Raw genomic sequence first — 14,951 nt, 5'->3', positions numbered from 1 at the left:
GCTGTGCCCCGACATAGGGTCCGAGCCCGACGGAGTCTCCGGGGAGGGGGGCGTGGGGTCACTCACTGATCTCCATGCTCTGGAACAAAGAGCGTTTGCAGTTGCACGTGCAGGAGACATTGGGCTGCCCGGCGGCGGCGGTGGCGGTGCTGTTGACCCCCATCAAGCGGTGCATGGACGGCGCGGCGGCGCGGCGCGGGGCGCGGGGGGCGCGGGGGCGGCCGGGGGGGGCTCCGGCCGGCGCCCGGAGCTGGGGCCCCGCATGCAGGAGGCGCGCGGCGGGGGAGGCGCGCCCCGGCTCGCCGGGCTCGGGTCGCCGCCAAGTTCCCGGGGCGCCGCGGGGCTCAGTGCGCGGGACCGCGCTCCTCTGCGCCCCCCCGGCCGCCCCTCGGCAGCCCCGGGGGCGTCGGCAGTGCCCGCGGGTGGCGTCCGGAAAATGGGCTGGCAGCGGGGCGCGCGCTGCCGCCGGGGCTGAGCCTCTGCCGCTAGCTTTCCCCAGCCGAGCGCCTCCGCCGCCGCCGCCGCCGCCGCCTCCTCCTCATTCAAGTCCAAGGAGATCGGGTTTCGCTCCGAGACCGCGGTCGGAGGCAGGCAGACGGTCTGACGTCAGCGCTAGACGGGGCTGCCGGTTCCCACCGCGCGGGGGCCGGGGAGGGGGCGCGCGCTGCGCCAATCCCCGCCGAGGTTCCCCCGCACCCCCTCCCCGAGCCGGGGGGCGGGGTGACGGGAAACGGGGCGGGCTCTTAAAGGGCCAGAGCTAGGTGGCCCACGTAGACCCGGCACCCGCGCAACGGAGGAGGGGCGCTGTGCCCTCTCCCCAACGGCGGTCAGCTTGGAACGCCTGCCCGGCGCACGCCCGGGGCCGGGGAGCCGAAATCGGTGCCAGCCGCACCCGGGCGTGTTGCTGGTGCGCCCTCCCCTCGCCCCCGTCCCTGGGGTCCTTGACCCAGGCTCTTGGGGCTAGCCTATCTTCTGAGGAGCACAAGGTCCCTGGGGGCTCAGGGAAGAGAAATTGGAGAAAGGGCAAGGAAGCCCCCAAGATAGATCACCCATTGCCTGATTTCGCAGGAGACTGTTCGCCTTCAGTTCTCCAGCAGCTCGGGGATCATGGCCCACTGAACCCCCAAGCGCTTTCACCCGAACCCAAGGAGGACGACCAGGAAAGACGGGAACTCGCGTAGACACGCCCGGAAGCCCTTGTCATGTAAATAGCTGTCGGGGACTGGTGTATTGTCGCCGCCCCAGCCGGCGGGACCTGGGGCGAATCCACACCCATTGTCTGCTGCCCGAGGGGCCACCGGCTGGGGGGCGCGGCTCCGGAGTTCAAAAGGGGTATGAGCGGGAGGGGTGTACTTTTATTTCATTAAGTTTTAATTACAGGAGTGCTACAAGAACACATTCTTCTGGTTTAAAAAGATATTAAAATATTACGTAAGAGACCTCCCCTCCCTGGCCCACCGCCAGCCTCTTAAGAATTTAGTGTGTCGCCTTTTAGACACTTTCTCAAAGCTTCACTTATTTAACAAGCACTTAAGGAGCACCTACCTGTGCCAGAAACTCTCCAAATATTAACTCAACCTGACACCGACTCAGTGTGGCCGAATATTATTCTCTCCATTTTACAGAGAGGGAAGCTGGTCAAGGAAGTTGCTTGTTGAAAGTCACACAGTGGTGGAGCCTGTGTTCCAACCCAGGACTCTGGGGTAGCTGCCTCCCCCTCTCCCACATAGTCCTGATTCTTTAAATATCCACATATTCCTGTAATGCCTGGAGTTTTAGTAATTAGCAGGGACTTAGTGTGTGTTCAGAGAAAAAAAAAGCTTTTAAAAATTATTGTTACTGTGTTTGTAACAGTTTGGATAGAGAAGGAAAAGCTGGCATTTGGGAAGTGAAGGTAGCCTCGGGGGAGAACTTACCTAGACCAGAGCGAATTCATCCTGAGGAACTCAGAGAAAGCCGGTGCGGGAAGTGGGTTCCTGCTCTCCCTGCACAGGCACAGTGGTGCCGCCAGAGCTCCCCCAGAAAGTCCAGGAGGCTTGTTCTGGAGAAGTCAAGCCCAGGGATGTGGCTCAGGCTGGTCCAGGCTCTTTGGAGGAGTCCAAGAGTGCCCAGCCCAGAGGGCGGTTCAGAGGCACTGACTGTCTTCTGTTTGGGAGGAGAAGCTCACTCTTGGAGTCACAGAGCCAGCACTAGGTCAGGACCCAGGCCCCGGCCCAGGAGTGGGGCAATACCCAGGGTCTACCCCAGATGGCACCCTGCTGTGAACTGGGCGCCCTCAGCCCCTGCCTTGAGGAAGGGGCAATACCACCAGCGTGTCTTTTCTCAGGGAAGATATTGCTGCAGTTTGGCCCCTGCAACTTAAGAGAAAAGCTGAGGGGTCCCCAAGCGTCCCTTGGGGTACCACTGCAAATACTGGCTGGGCCTGGAGATGCCCTGGGTCCCACTCACTTCCTAGGGTGAAGGAGGTCATCACTACCACCCCTGCTTTCAGCTATTTCTTCATTCATTCAATCAACAAACTCTGGCTGAGCTGCAACCCTGAGCCGGGGAATTCAGCCACGCCAGACACAGCCCCTGGCCTCCGGGAAGTCTCGGGAGACCTGGCTCGTCTGGCTGGGAGAAGTCACACGTTGATTGTCTTGGAAGTGAGATGGCATTTACACAAAGGAGGCTGCACTGCCAGCAGGCAAAAATAACCAGTTAATTCAGTGGCTTAAAGAAACCAAACCTACCTACAACGCTTGACCTCCCATTGATCCATCTGCGACACCGGCAGTGGCTACCATTTACTGAGTGCTGATGGTGTCACCTGGGATTGACTTAGTGGTCTCTGGCGCTAGTTCCAAAGTTGATTCTGTCTGGAGAGCTTAATGCAGTGTTCAGACCTCAGGTCCAAACCTGAGGGTCACTCAAAGATGAGTGGGACATAGCTGTGTGACCTCGGCTGAGTGCTTTCACCTCTCCAACCTCAGTTTCCTCTTCTGCAAAATGGGGTGGCTTCATGGCACCTTCACGTGGTATGATTGTGAGGAATGAAGGGATGCAAGTAGAGGAGAAGGGGCCAGATACATCTTAGTTGTCATGTTATTTAATCATCTTGGCAACCCTGGGAGGGAGGAACCACTATCATTTTATTTTCCATTTTACAGATGAGGAGAATGATGATTCCAACACAGACAGGGCCCCTGACGGGGCAGTAGGAAAGGAGAATTGCTTTGGAAGGAGCATAGGCTGGACTGCCAGCACTCATAGGAGGCTTCATGTGTGCCCAGGACTGTGAAAATTAAATACAGAACACCCAGTTCAGTTTGAATTTCAGATAAACTATGAATAATGTTTAGTATATCTCAATTTAACTGGATAGCTTGTATTTTTCTTTGTGAAATCTGATAACCCTAGATGTGCCAGGGACTGTGATGTTGGCAATTTGGGCACGAAGGGCAGAGCCCACTGTCAGGCACAGGCAGAGAAGGTCACAACTCCCTGATTCTACCCAGGAGAAACGGGCAGAACCAAGGTGTTAATGGGCTGAGGAGGGAGGGCTCACTGCTGGGAGTGGGAGTGGCGAGGGGGCACCATGATTGGGCAGGCCTGAGTCCCTGGGAAGAAGGCCACAAGTCAGAGGCAAAAAAAAAAAAAAAAAGGTTTTGTTCACTCATTCAACAAACATTCTGCTCCTATTCAGTGTGAAGCTCTGTGCTGGGTATTGGGCACAGGGCTGGGAAGAAAACAAACTCTCTGACCTTGTGTGACATTGTGGGGGACAAAGGGACTAAAGACACACATGCAAACTCATAGCTCAATGAGGTCAGGAGGTCATTTCAGACATGGTGATGACAGGCCAAAGGCCAGAGTTGGGGTGAGATCAAGGAAACCCTCCCTGAGGAGGTGGCATCTCATTCCACCTGTAGTTACCAACCACCCACAGGTGCAGCCCCAGCCATACTGAGGCTCACAGATGAGGCTGACATCACATGTGTAAAAAGATGAGTCCAGGTGATAATTTCAGAGAGGGACGAGACCTGGGAAGAATATAAAGGGAGAGGGTTTGGAGGCGACTTGAGCCCAAAGGGTTGGGCCTTCTCTATGGGGAGATGTGGGCTGGGCATATAGGGGACAGTGGAGAGGGGGTGCCAGGCCAGTGGGGGCATCAGGAACTGGGAGACTCTCATGGTCCCAGCAGGTTTGGAGTTTGGGACACATTTCCCAGCCTGGCTGTGGCCATGGGGTTGTGAAATGGGTGTGTGAAGCAAATGGATTGTGAAAGAGGTGACTGCAGACACAGGCCTTTCTGGGACTCCAGACAGCGTGTGCCACCATCTGCCCTGCCCATGGGTTGAATCCGCGGCAGGGGGGATTTTCCAGAGGAAACATCCTGTTTCAGCAGGTTAAGGGGCTTTGCTCCCAGTGGTGCCGCGCATCTGTGCTATGCCAGGCTTGTGTGCAGAGCCAGCTTTGTGGGAGTGCGACCCCCCTGCACTTGCCAGGGCCCCATGCTCTGAAGGGTCGGGGGTTTATTGTATTATTTTATTTTATTTTTTGGTTTAGTTTAATTATCTACTGTTGACATCTTGAAATTCCTGATAGTTAACAATTTATGAACATGGGGGCCTGCAAATCTGTAACCAGTCCTGCTCAGATGCCAGGCCCACACTGGCAGCCAGTTGGGACCCTGTGGAAGTCAGTGTGGGTTTTGGCCACAGCCGAGAGTGGCTGGCAGTGTTCTGACTGTGCCCGCTGGCCAAGGGTGGCTGGCCACTGTGGAAAGTGCCTGGCTGTGCCAACAAAAGTCCTGCTTGGGGAGCCGGTTGAGGGGACGAGGCAGAGCCCCTCCTCAGGGCCAGCTGTGCCTCTGTCTGCCTGCCACCCCCTGGCCTGCCTGGATGGAGCTGCCTCTGCAGAATTAGTCTTGGGAAACCTTAAGTAGCTTAATGACCTCCCCTCCCAACTTAGCACCTTTGGAAACCCCGTCCAGCAGGGTCATTTTGTTCCTCAGGTTGGGGTTAATTGGCGCTGTCAACTTTCACAGGTTAGCAACTTTGGATTTCATTTTTTTTTGTCTTGTTTTACTTTTAAACACTAGTAAGAGCCAATGTTTACTGGGCACTGCCCATGTGCCGTGCCAGGCCCTGTTCTAACCACTTCACATTCTTCCACTTAGTCATTCAACAAATATGCATTGGGATCCTAAGGTGAGCCAGGAATGAGCTCATTGGATCCCCACAACAACCCTCTGAGGTCCAAGCTAATATTATTCCCATTGGACAGATGGGGACACTGAGGCTCAGGGACCCAAGGATGAGGTGGAGCTGGGATGTGAATCAGGTACTTGGGCCCCAAAGCCCATGGGCTGGCCTCAGCAAATGATGCCTTCTGCACCCCGTCTCTCTCCTCACTGCCTCTGACTGGGTCCTCCCTGGCTGTCCCTCTGGAGTCGGTTGGTACTGTCCCCCTTGGCTCCATGGAGGCCCCCAGGGATCCACCATTTGCCTCACCGCTGGTGGTGTTTGTTCATAAAACCTCAACTCCGACCATGAGGGGCAGCTGACTCTGCAGCGGAGTGAGGCTGGAGCGGCTGGGTTGGTGACAGAGGCCACTCTAGCACCTGCTCTGGGTCTGGTGTGGGCAGCCTTGGCAGGCTGCTTCAGCTCACTGAACCTGCGTTCCCTCCACCACTGAACGGAGAGGAGCGGGATTTCACAGTGAGGGAGGGGCAGTGTGGGGACGCCTCAGCACAGGGCCCAGCGGCCCCTGGACTCGGTGTCTGTGAGTTCACCATCCCCTCCACCGCTCCAGGGGGCAGGCCAGTCTGGCATCCAGTGCCTTGATTGGGGTCTGGCCTGCAGTGGGTTCTTGGCAAACCTCTGTGGACTAAATGCGGGAGGGACACCTACCAACAAACACATCCAAATCCCATTTTTGGCTGCCTTCATGACTGGCTAACAAGTCTTCCCGCTCACTCACCCTCTCCACCTCCAAGTATCCTCTTGCAGCTGAGTATCCAGAAGCCAGTCACCTGGGCTAGCACCTACCGAGAAGAGCAAGGAGTGTTTGCATGGTATCGACCAGAACCAGAAGTCTCAGCCAGAAAGACGTGTTGTGTATGTGTGGTCTCCACTGTGAGCTTGTGGGTGTGTGTCGCATGTATATGCGGGACGTACATGTGCATATTCACGCTGTGGGGTGTGTGTGTGTGGTGTGTGTCGTCTGTGTTGAGGGTTTGAGGGTGCATGTTGTATTGTACATATGTGTGGGGTACGCATGTGAGTATTTGTGCTATGAGGGTATGTGTGTGTTGTGCGTGCATCTACGCGCGTGTGTGTGCATTTTCTTGATTGCGTTGTGTGTGTTTAGGCGCTGATACAGGAGCTTCGCTGCTGGACAAATGTCAGATGGTTGAGTTCTCCAACAGCAATCCAAAGATGCTCAGCTAAATTGGCCGCAGATAACACCCCCACCTCCACCCCGGGGTGCCGTCCCATTCTCTGCTGTCCAATTTTTCAATTCCAGCAGGGAACTGGATTCTTCCCGAGAAGAGAGGGCTTTGGAAGCCAGGCAGGGAGACAAGGGTGGGCAGAAGGAGAGGACAGAAGGGAACATTAGAGCCAATTTTGTCTTCTGACAGATGTGTAAACTGAGGCCCAGAGAGGGCCATGACTTGGAGAAGATTCAAGGTGCCAGTGAAAGGCAGAGCTGAGCTAGGATCCATCCAGTGCCTGACAGCGGCCCAGGCCCTGCAGGGTCTTTGGTTACCTTAAATAACTTAATACACAGACTTTTCTACCACACGTTGAGCTTGAGAGGGGAATGGAAGATTCCAGATGTTTAACTCATGTCTGAAACACTTTCAGAAAGAACTATTAGTCATTCGAGCTGATTTCATGGGCCAGAAATACCCAACCAAAAGTGTTCTGCGTCTCTCTTGTCATGAATGACACATTGTACTGTTGTTAGGAGTAATTAATAATATAAAACTGTGCTTCTCAATGACACCAGGGCGATTTGGGGGAGTCTGTCCCTTGGTGTTCTGCTGCTGGGTTTGAGGGGAAGCAGGTAGAGTGGTCTGGGTGTGACAGCAAAGGCCATGCTGATCACAGAGGACTTGGACATGACGGTATCTGCCAGGCTCTGTGCAGTGCTAATGCCGGACACCTCACCTGGCACAGAGAGAGTTCCATACCTCGTGCCAGGCGCTGCAACAAGCCGTGGGGCTGCACAGTGACTAGTGCAGGCCAGCTCTGCCTCCACGGTATCCCCTCTGATGGGCTTACCCACTCATCTGCCTATTTCCCCAAAACCTGAATTCTGCATGCTGAAAACTGTGGGGTCAGGCAAGTATATGTTACCACTTCTGTGTGACCCTGCTGGAGAAAGTGAATGAACTACTCTGGGCCTTAGTTTCTTCATCTTAGAAGTGGAGATCTGACAGGTATCCACTCATAGGGCCACTGGAAGATTACATGGGGAACTCACGCAGGGCACTCAGCACAGGGCCTGGCTTGGAGCAAGCTCTTGAAAAAGTTAATTACAGTAGTCCCCCCACCACCCACCCCATGCATGGCTTCCCTTTCCAAGGTTTCAGTTACCCATGGTCAGCCGAGGTCCAAAAATAGTGGGTACAGTACAGTAAGATATTTTGAGAGTGTGAGAGAGAGAGAGGGAGGGACCACATCCACACAATTTTTATTACACTACATTGTTATAATTGTTCTATTTTATTGTTAACTGTTGTTGTCAATCTGTTACTAGGCCTAATTTATAAATTAAACCTTATTGTAGTATCCATGTGTATGAAAAAATAGAGTATACAGGGTTTGGTGCTATGTGAGACTCCACTGGGAGTCTCAGAACATACTCCCACGGATAGGACGGGAGACTGATTAACACTGCGTGCTGTGCATTCCAGGGGCTCCCCATCCTGGACAAAATACAAACAGACCCTACTAAATCCCTCTTCTTCCCCTTGGAGAACTTATCCCAAATTATAATTTTGTGTGTGTGAATTTGTGAGTGGCTTCGTTCAGTGTCTCTCCCCAGCTAGACGGTGTCCTGTGTGTCCCCAGTGTCTGGTCTAGGGACAAATGCTGAGATGTCTGCAAGGCATCCAGAATGCCAGGCAGGCACTGTGGGAACCCAGAGGAACAGGGCACGACGGTGCCCAACAGTCCCCAGGAAAACACTGTGCCCTTCACCTACATCTCTGTGCCAGGGTTGGAGACAGGGTCCTGTCCCATCTGCACAGGGAGCCCTCAGGCCGGGTAAATCTGTTGTCAGTTTGGGGCTTGGGAATTGGTGTCCAAGAGCTGGCTTCAAAGGCAATGAAACTGGCATTGCATCTTTGAAGGCAGCAGAGGCTACATCTGTCTTATCCTCCGTGTCGACAGCCCCTAGCAGTGACTGGCATGTGGTCACGCCCAATAAATATTTGCTGAATGAATGAACGCAAAACAATTTGCAACTAGTCCCTTAAAGTATGTGTATCTGCAACCGGTAGGTCCATTTCTACCACATATCTTAGGGAAATAATCAGAGAAGTGAACAGAGTTTTAAGGAGAAGAACGTTGATCCTATGTTCATTTGTAAAAGCAAAAGTGCAATGAAATTAAAAACAAATAGAAGATGCGTAATAAAAGCCAGTGATCATAAAACTGTTCAAAACCATGTTTTCAAAAATTATCTGATGATATAAAGTCCCATATAAACTAAATTTAAAAATAGGCTGCAGAACCGATCTCAACTTTGTACAAAAATATTATTAGAAAAAGGATTAAAATTATATTTGCCAAAATATTAACAGTGGTCAGCTTTGTGTAATGGATTAAATGCAATATATTTCTCCTATTGTTTGCTGTATTTTCTACGATGAGCATTCATTTAGAAAAATTTTAAAACATTTTTACTTAACAGTGCCTCTGAAGCAACTCTCAAGTCCTACCTCCTGCGGCTCCTTTAACAGCAGTCAAGACACCGAAGAGGCGGGGGTGCCAGACAGGCTGACATCATGGGCAGCCCGAAATGACACAGCGAACGGGCCAATCCCAAGTTTGGATTCCGGGAGAGGCACGATCTATTGGATACAAGTGCTGGCGGCCTCGGCCAATGGTGGGAGAGGGGCCGGAGCCCGGCGGCTGCGTGGGTTTTAAATCCACGTGGTGGCTGCGGGGCGGGGCGCGGGGCCTCGGTGTTTAAAGGCTTTGGGTCTGCCGGGGCTGCAGCTGCGGCCCCGAAGCGCTTGTTCTTTCCTGTGAAAGGCGATTCCTCCACCACTTTTTAGGATCTTGGGCCAGTCACTCAGCCTCGCTGAGCCTGTTTGCATCAATAGGGTTTTGTGAGGCTCCAGCCCTTCAGCAGACATTTGCTGAGCATCTACTGTGTGCCCGGCAGGGCCTTCTTAGATCAGGTGTAAGGCAGGAGGGAAGCATCGGGAGTCCAGGCCTGCTGCCTCTGTAACCACGGGTAGGTGGCCCAACATTACCTCCCTTTCTTCCCCACTGCTCTGCGTCATCCTAGCTTTTATTGTATCTCCTCTAAAAGGGTGTGAGTTCCACGGGGAGGTACCTATGTGCCTTGAGGAAGGTCTGCCCCAGTTTATATTCAATAAATACTTTTTGAATAATTATTGCAAAGACTAGTTCTCAGCACAGAGCTTAACACATAGGAGGTATTTGATAAATGGCAATTGTTCATGCAATAAAGAACAATAGCAGGCCAGGTGCGGTGGCTCACACCTGTAATCTTAGCACTTTGGGAGTCTGAGGCAGGATTATTGCTTGAGCCCAGGAGTTTGAGACCCCTGGGCAACGGTAGTGGGACCTCATCTCTTAAAAAAAAAAAAAGAAAAAAATAAACGAAAAAGAAAGAAAGACAGAAATATATTAGGCAGGTGTCTTGGTGCATGCCAGTAGTCCCAGTTAATTGGGAGGCTGAGGCAGGAGGATGGCTTGAGCCCAGGAGTTTGAGGCTGCAGTGAGCTATGATTGTGCCACTGCACTCCAGCCTGGGCAATGGAACAAGACCCTGTCTCCAACAGCAACAACAGCAAAGAAGAACAGATAGCACTGATGAAATGCCTACTATGTGTAAAGTGGTGTTCTGGGCATTTCACATGTATTACATGCAATTTAATATTAACAAAATTACAAGTCTTATATAACAATATTCCCAAAAATAAAACCAAATTAGGCACCATTATTATTCTTATTTTGCAGATGTGGAAATCAAGGCAGAGAGAGGCGAGGTAAGTTTTCTAAGGTCTCGTGGCTAGGAGGTGGTGGGGCTTGATTCAAATCCAGGTCTGTCTACTCCTGGGGCCCTTGTTCTTAACCGCTGCACTATCCCAGTACTTGTCTAGTACTCAGTCTTTTTTTCCCAAGAATGTTCTAAGTTAGGCCTGTGCTAGTGGGAAGTGGGAAAGGAGGGGATAGGAATCAGGTGGGTGAGGCAGAGCCAGGCGAGCTGGGGTCCTGCCCCCTATGGCATGGCCCAGCCCTATGGGGTGGCATTGGGCAGGAAGAGGGACTGTGAGACAGACAGCCATTGGGGCCACATGTCCCGTAAACAGGCTACCTGCTTGCCAGGCCCTGTGCTGGGCTGGTGGGGGGCAGTGCTGGGCATGACACACCCTCCCTGCCCTCATGAGGCTGTCAGTCTAAACCAGCTACCACTAATGGTGACCTGAGCGCAGCCTGCAGGAGGGGTTTTGGTTTTGCCTGCATGATATTTAAACATTTTTTAAACATGAATTGCCTCGGTCCCCACCCCTCCCTAGTGTCACACATGTCAGCTTTACTCACGTGTCCCACCAGCTCCTGAATGCCCTGAGCAGCTTTGTTCCCTGGTCTCCCCAGGCCAGCAGCCCGCAAGGGGGCCCTCTGTGGCTGGCACACAGTGATTGCCCTGGCTTTCTTTGCTTTGCCTCCTGTCTGTGTTTGAAATCCCAGAATCACCACCTTGCGCTCTGAAGCCCTGTGGCTCCGAGGCTGCAAGCCTCTCCACTGGCCCCAGATGTGCGGCATGCAGCTTGAATCTCTGAGGACTCTGGTGGTGGATGCCAACTCCAAGTAAGTCAGACTTGGTTTCAAGTCCCAGCATCACTGCTAACCAGATGAGTGACACGGGGCAAGCTAATAAAATCTGTGGAGTCTCAGTTTTTCTCCTCTGCGAAATGGGGATAATAGCTCCCTCTTCGTCCGGTCACGGTGAAGGGTAAGTGTGTTGATGCAGGCTGAACGCTTGGCACAGAGTAACACTCTTTCTTTGGAGGCAGCTCATTTAGAGCCATTGTCACTGGCAGGAAGTCCTTCCATACATCAGGCTGAGGTCTGCCTGCTTTGTATCTTCCATGATTCGTTTTCCTAGCAGCATAAACGTGCTTCTCTTTCCACAGAACGGCCCTTCAGTAACTGAGGGCCATGCTAAACATCACAGTCTTCTATTCAAGCTGTCCTACATCATTTGTGGAGCCCAGTGCAAACTAAAAATGCCAGGCTCCATGTTCAAAAAATCAGCAAGAACTTCAGTATGGTGACAGCAGAACTCAGAGCCCCTTCTGAGGGCAGAGCCCCATGTGGCTGCACGTTACATCCCTTGAAGCTGGCCCTGTTCTCACTGGGGGTCCATGGTCTGGCAGCATCCTCCAGTACCACAAGACGGGGTCTTTCCAGAGCTGAGCAGGGCAAGGACAGGTTCTAGCTGGACCCAGGGAAGGCCACCTGCAGGTGTGGACTCTATCTCTGCAGCTCACCGTGGGAATCTGGCTCACAGGACCCAGCCTGCCACCCTCCAGGGAGGCGTGGAGATTGCGGGATTTCTCCTCTGTGAAATGGGGATAACAGCTCCGTCTTCATCAGGCTATGGTGAGGGGTAAGTGCGTTGATGTAGGTTGAATGCTTGGGCAGAGTAGCGCTTTGTTGTTGTTGTTGACAGCACATATATTGAGAGCAAGGCACACAAATCCAAAGTTGATTGTTTGATGACTTTTCACGTTGAAGACACCTGGGTCACCACCTGCCAGATCAAGATCGAGAGCATTCCCATCACTCCAGAAAGTTTCCAGTTACTGCCCACCTTTTTTCCAGTTACTGCCCACCTCATTTCTAGTTACTGCCCACCTCGTTTCTAGTTACTGCCCACCTGCGTCCCTGTTGAAGAGATAACCACGCTTCTGACTTCTTTGACGGTAGATTTCTTTAGTTCATTCTTGACTTTCTATTGTTTTATTTTTGTTTTTGTATTTTTAGAGACAGGGTCTCACTTTGTCACCCAGGCTGGAATGCAGTGGTGTGATCATGGCTTACTTCAGCCTCCATCTCCCCTGGGCTCAAGTGATCCTCCCACCCCAGCCTCTCAAGTAGCTGGGACTACAGGTGCGTGCCACCATGCCCAACTAATTTTTTAATTTTTTGTAGAGACGAGGTCTTGCTATGTTGCCCAGGCTGGTCTTGAACTCCTGGGTTCAAGCTCCCACCATGTCCTTCCAAGTGCTGGGATTATAGGAATGAATCAAGGCACCCGGGCTTGACGTTCTGTAAACAGAATCCTGTGGTATGTATTCTTTTGGGTCTGACTTCTTCACTCACAGTTAGGCGTACTACGTTCACCCTTGCTGCTCTGTTCTTTTTCATGGCTTTGCAGCTTTCCTTTGTGTGCAGACACCGTGATTTGTCCCTTCTCTTGTCATGGGCGTGGGTTGTTCCCAGCTGTTGGCTCTTACAGGTGGGGCTGCTGTGGACACTCTTACCATTGTCTCTTGGCTTCCTCCCTGCGCACTTGTTCTCCTTTCTCTTGGGTCCTTTGCCAGGAGTGGTAACGCTGGCAGAGGGTGGGCTTGTGTTTAGCTTTAGTAGATATTCCTGATCAGTCTTCCAAGGTGGCCGTACCGACGCACATTCATTGCCCCCCGCAGTGGACGGAGAATTCCTGGTGTTCCACATCCTCCCCAGCACTTGGTTTGCCGCTCTTATTAATGTAGCCATTCTGATCAGCGTCACCCTTGGATTTTGCAGCTGACCTAAGGAGGCTGAGTGCCAAGACCCGAATTTGCTGCTCCTCACTGACCACCGGCAAGAGCTTCTCAGCCCGTGGCCTTCACCCTCAGCCCCTGGGTGCCCCTTATCCTTGGAGATACTTGCAAATCTGACAAGCATGGGTTCTGTGACTTCATCTGAGTGACTGATGAGCTCCCAGAAGAGGACAGACCCCACTGCAGAGAAAGCCGGGACTTCCTCTTAGACAAGCCCCTCCCAGTCATCGCGTCTTTCACTCACGTCCTCTCCCAACAAAAGCGTGGAACAGGAAAGTCTCTGCTCTTCACAGCGTCACATGCTCTATTTAAAAACAACTTTTGGGAGGAGAGGAGGGAGCAGAACAGATGTTTGGCCATGTTAAATTTACACAGTGATTGTAGGTTGCAGCCTCCTGCCTGAAAGATTAAAGTATGAAAAAAATGCATCTCAGAAACACAACAATAACAACCCCAGCCCCTGTGGTGCACTCACTACAGGGAGGCGCTGTGCTGGGGCCTTTGGAGCTGGAGCGGCTCCATGTCAACTCCTCAGCAACCCTTGGAGGTTGGTGTTATCACACCATTTTACAGATAAGCTACGACCTCCAAGCCTCAGTTTCCTTATCTGTAAAATGAGAGGGAGGCAGAGGGAGATTCAACATGTGCAGGGAGATTAAACATACACAGAGGAGAAGGCCATGGGAAGACAGAAGCAGAGACGGGGTAGAGGCAGAGAGCAGGCAGAGGGAGGCAGAGACAGAGACCAGGGTGGAGAGGGAGAGGTAGAGACCGGGGTAGGGGGAGAAAGAAACCTGGGAGGAGGCAGAGACTAGAGGCAGAGACCCAGAGGAGGCAGAGACTGGAGTGATACAGCCGTGAGCCAAGGGACATGGGCACACGGGCAGCCATCAGGAGCTGGCAGAGGCAGGTAGGACCCCGGTGGGGCTCTGGAGGGAGCCTGGCCCTGCTGACACTTTAATTTTGGTCCTGCAATAACTGATTGTGAACTTTCATCCTCTAGAACTGTGGGAGGATCAATGCTGCTTGAAGCCATCAGTTTTTGGGAATTTGTCACAGCAGCTCAGGAAACACATGCGGAAGGTTTGGAGATAGGTCTTTCCGATGTCCAGGGTGCATGATGCCCATTTCAACACTCTCTGCCCTCAGTGGCACATTTGGGCCACATTGACTTGGGCAATGGTGAGGGAAATGTGAAGGTGAGCCAAAAATACGTGGTCCCTGTCTTTGGGGGGACTTAAAACAACAGCAGCTCATTCTGTCGCAGTCCAAGAGGCCAGAAGTCCAGAATCATGATGCCAGTGGGGCCGGCCCCTCTAGGGGCTCCAGGGAAAATCTTCAGTGTTTCTCTCCTGGCCTGGTGGCCGCTGGCTCCTTTGGCAATGTGTGGCATGTAGACACGTCACAGAGATCGGCAGGCAGATCTCTGCCTCTGTCTGTGCATGGTCTTCCTCTCCGTGTGTGACTCTCTGTGTCTTCACTTGGGCTTCTCACAGGGACACCAGTCACTGGATTTAGGATGCACTCAAATCCAGTATGACCCATCCGAACTTACGACATTTGAAAAGACCCTTTTTCCAAATATGGTCACATCTGAGGTCCCAGGTGGATATGAAATTTGGGGGACACTGTGCAACCCAGTACCATCCCTTTTTTTTTTTTTTGAGACAGAGTCTCGCTCTGTCACCCAGGCTGGAGTGCAGTGGTGCGATTTTGGCTCACTGCAACCTCCGCCTCCCGGGTTCATGCCATTCTCCTGCCTCAGCCTCCCGAGTAGCTGGGACTACAGGTGCCCACCACTGCGCCCGGCTAATTTTTTGTATTTTTAGTAGAGACGGGGTTTTACCATGTTAGCCAGGATTGTCTCGATCTCCTGACCTCGTGATCCACCCTCCTTGGCCTCCCAAAGTGCTGGGATTACAGGCGTGAG

General features: G+C 52.6%; 1 protein-coding gene and 1 long non-coding RNA gene across 3 annotated transcripts in view; one reads left to right on the top strand and one right to left on the bottom strand.

Moving 5' to 3' along the window:
* Positions 1 to 1,183, bottom strand: part of PMEPA1 (prostate transmembrane protein, androgen induced 1) — a 61,147-nt gene extending 59,964 nt beyond the window's left edge. The window contains exon 1 of one of the 2 annotated variants that reach the window (XM_055265575.2): positions 1,050 to 1,183. In XM_055265575.2, the coding sequence (XP_055121550.1) occupies positions 1,050 to 1,053 (4 nt within the window). In that variant the 5' untranslated portion in view covers positions 1,054 to 1,183. Of the gene's footprint in view, positions 1 to 66; positions 715 to 1,049 lie in introns of those variants that run through there. The other variant, XM_055265574.2, reaches the window with a different exon arrangement.
* LOC129474335 (uncharacterized) lies at positions 783 to 3,361 on the top strand. Its single transcript, XR_008654521.2, has 2 exons — positions 783 to 1,204; positions 3,150 to 3,361. It is a non-coding gene; the product is annotated as an uncharacterized lncRNA (long non-coding RNA).
* The last annotated feature ends 11,590 nt before the right edge of the window (positions 3,362 to 14,951 follow it).

This window comes from Symphalangus syndactylus, chromosome 24 (genome assembly GCF_028878055.3).
Source record: "Symphalangus syndactylus isolate Jambi chromosome 24, NHGRI_mSymSyn1-v2.1_pri, whole genome shotgun sequence".
In the NCBI taxonomy this organism is placed as follows: domain Eukaryota; kingdom Metazoa; phylum Chordata; class Mammalia; order Primates; family Hylobatidae; genus Symphalangus; species Symphalangus syndactylus.
This window is presented reverse-complemented; position numbering and strand designations above follow the sequence as displayed.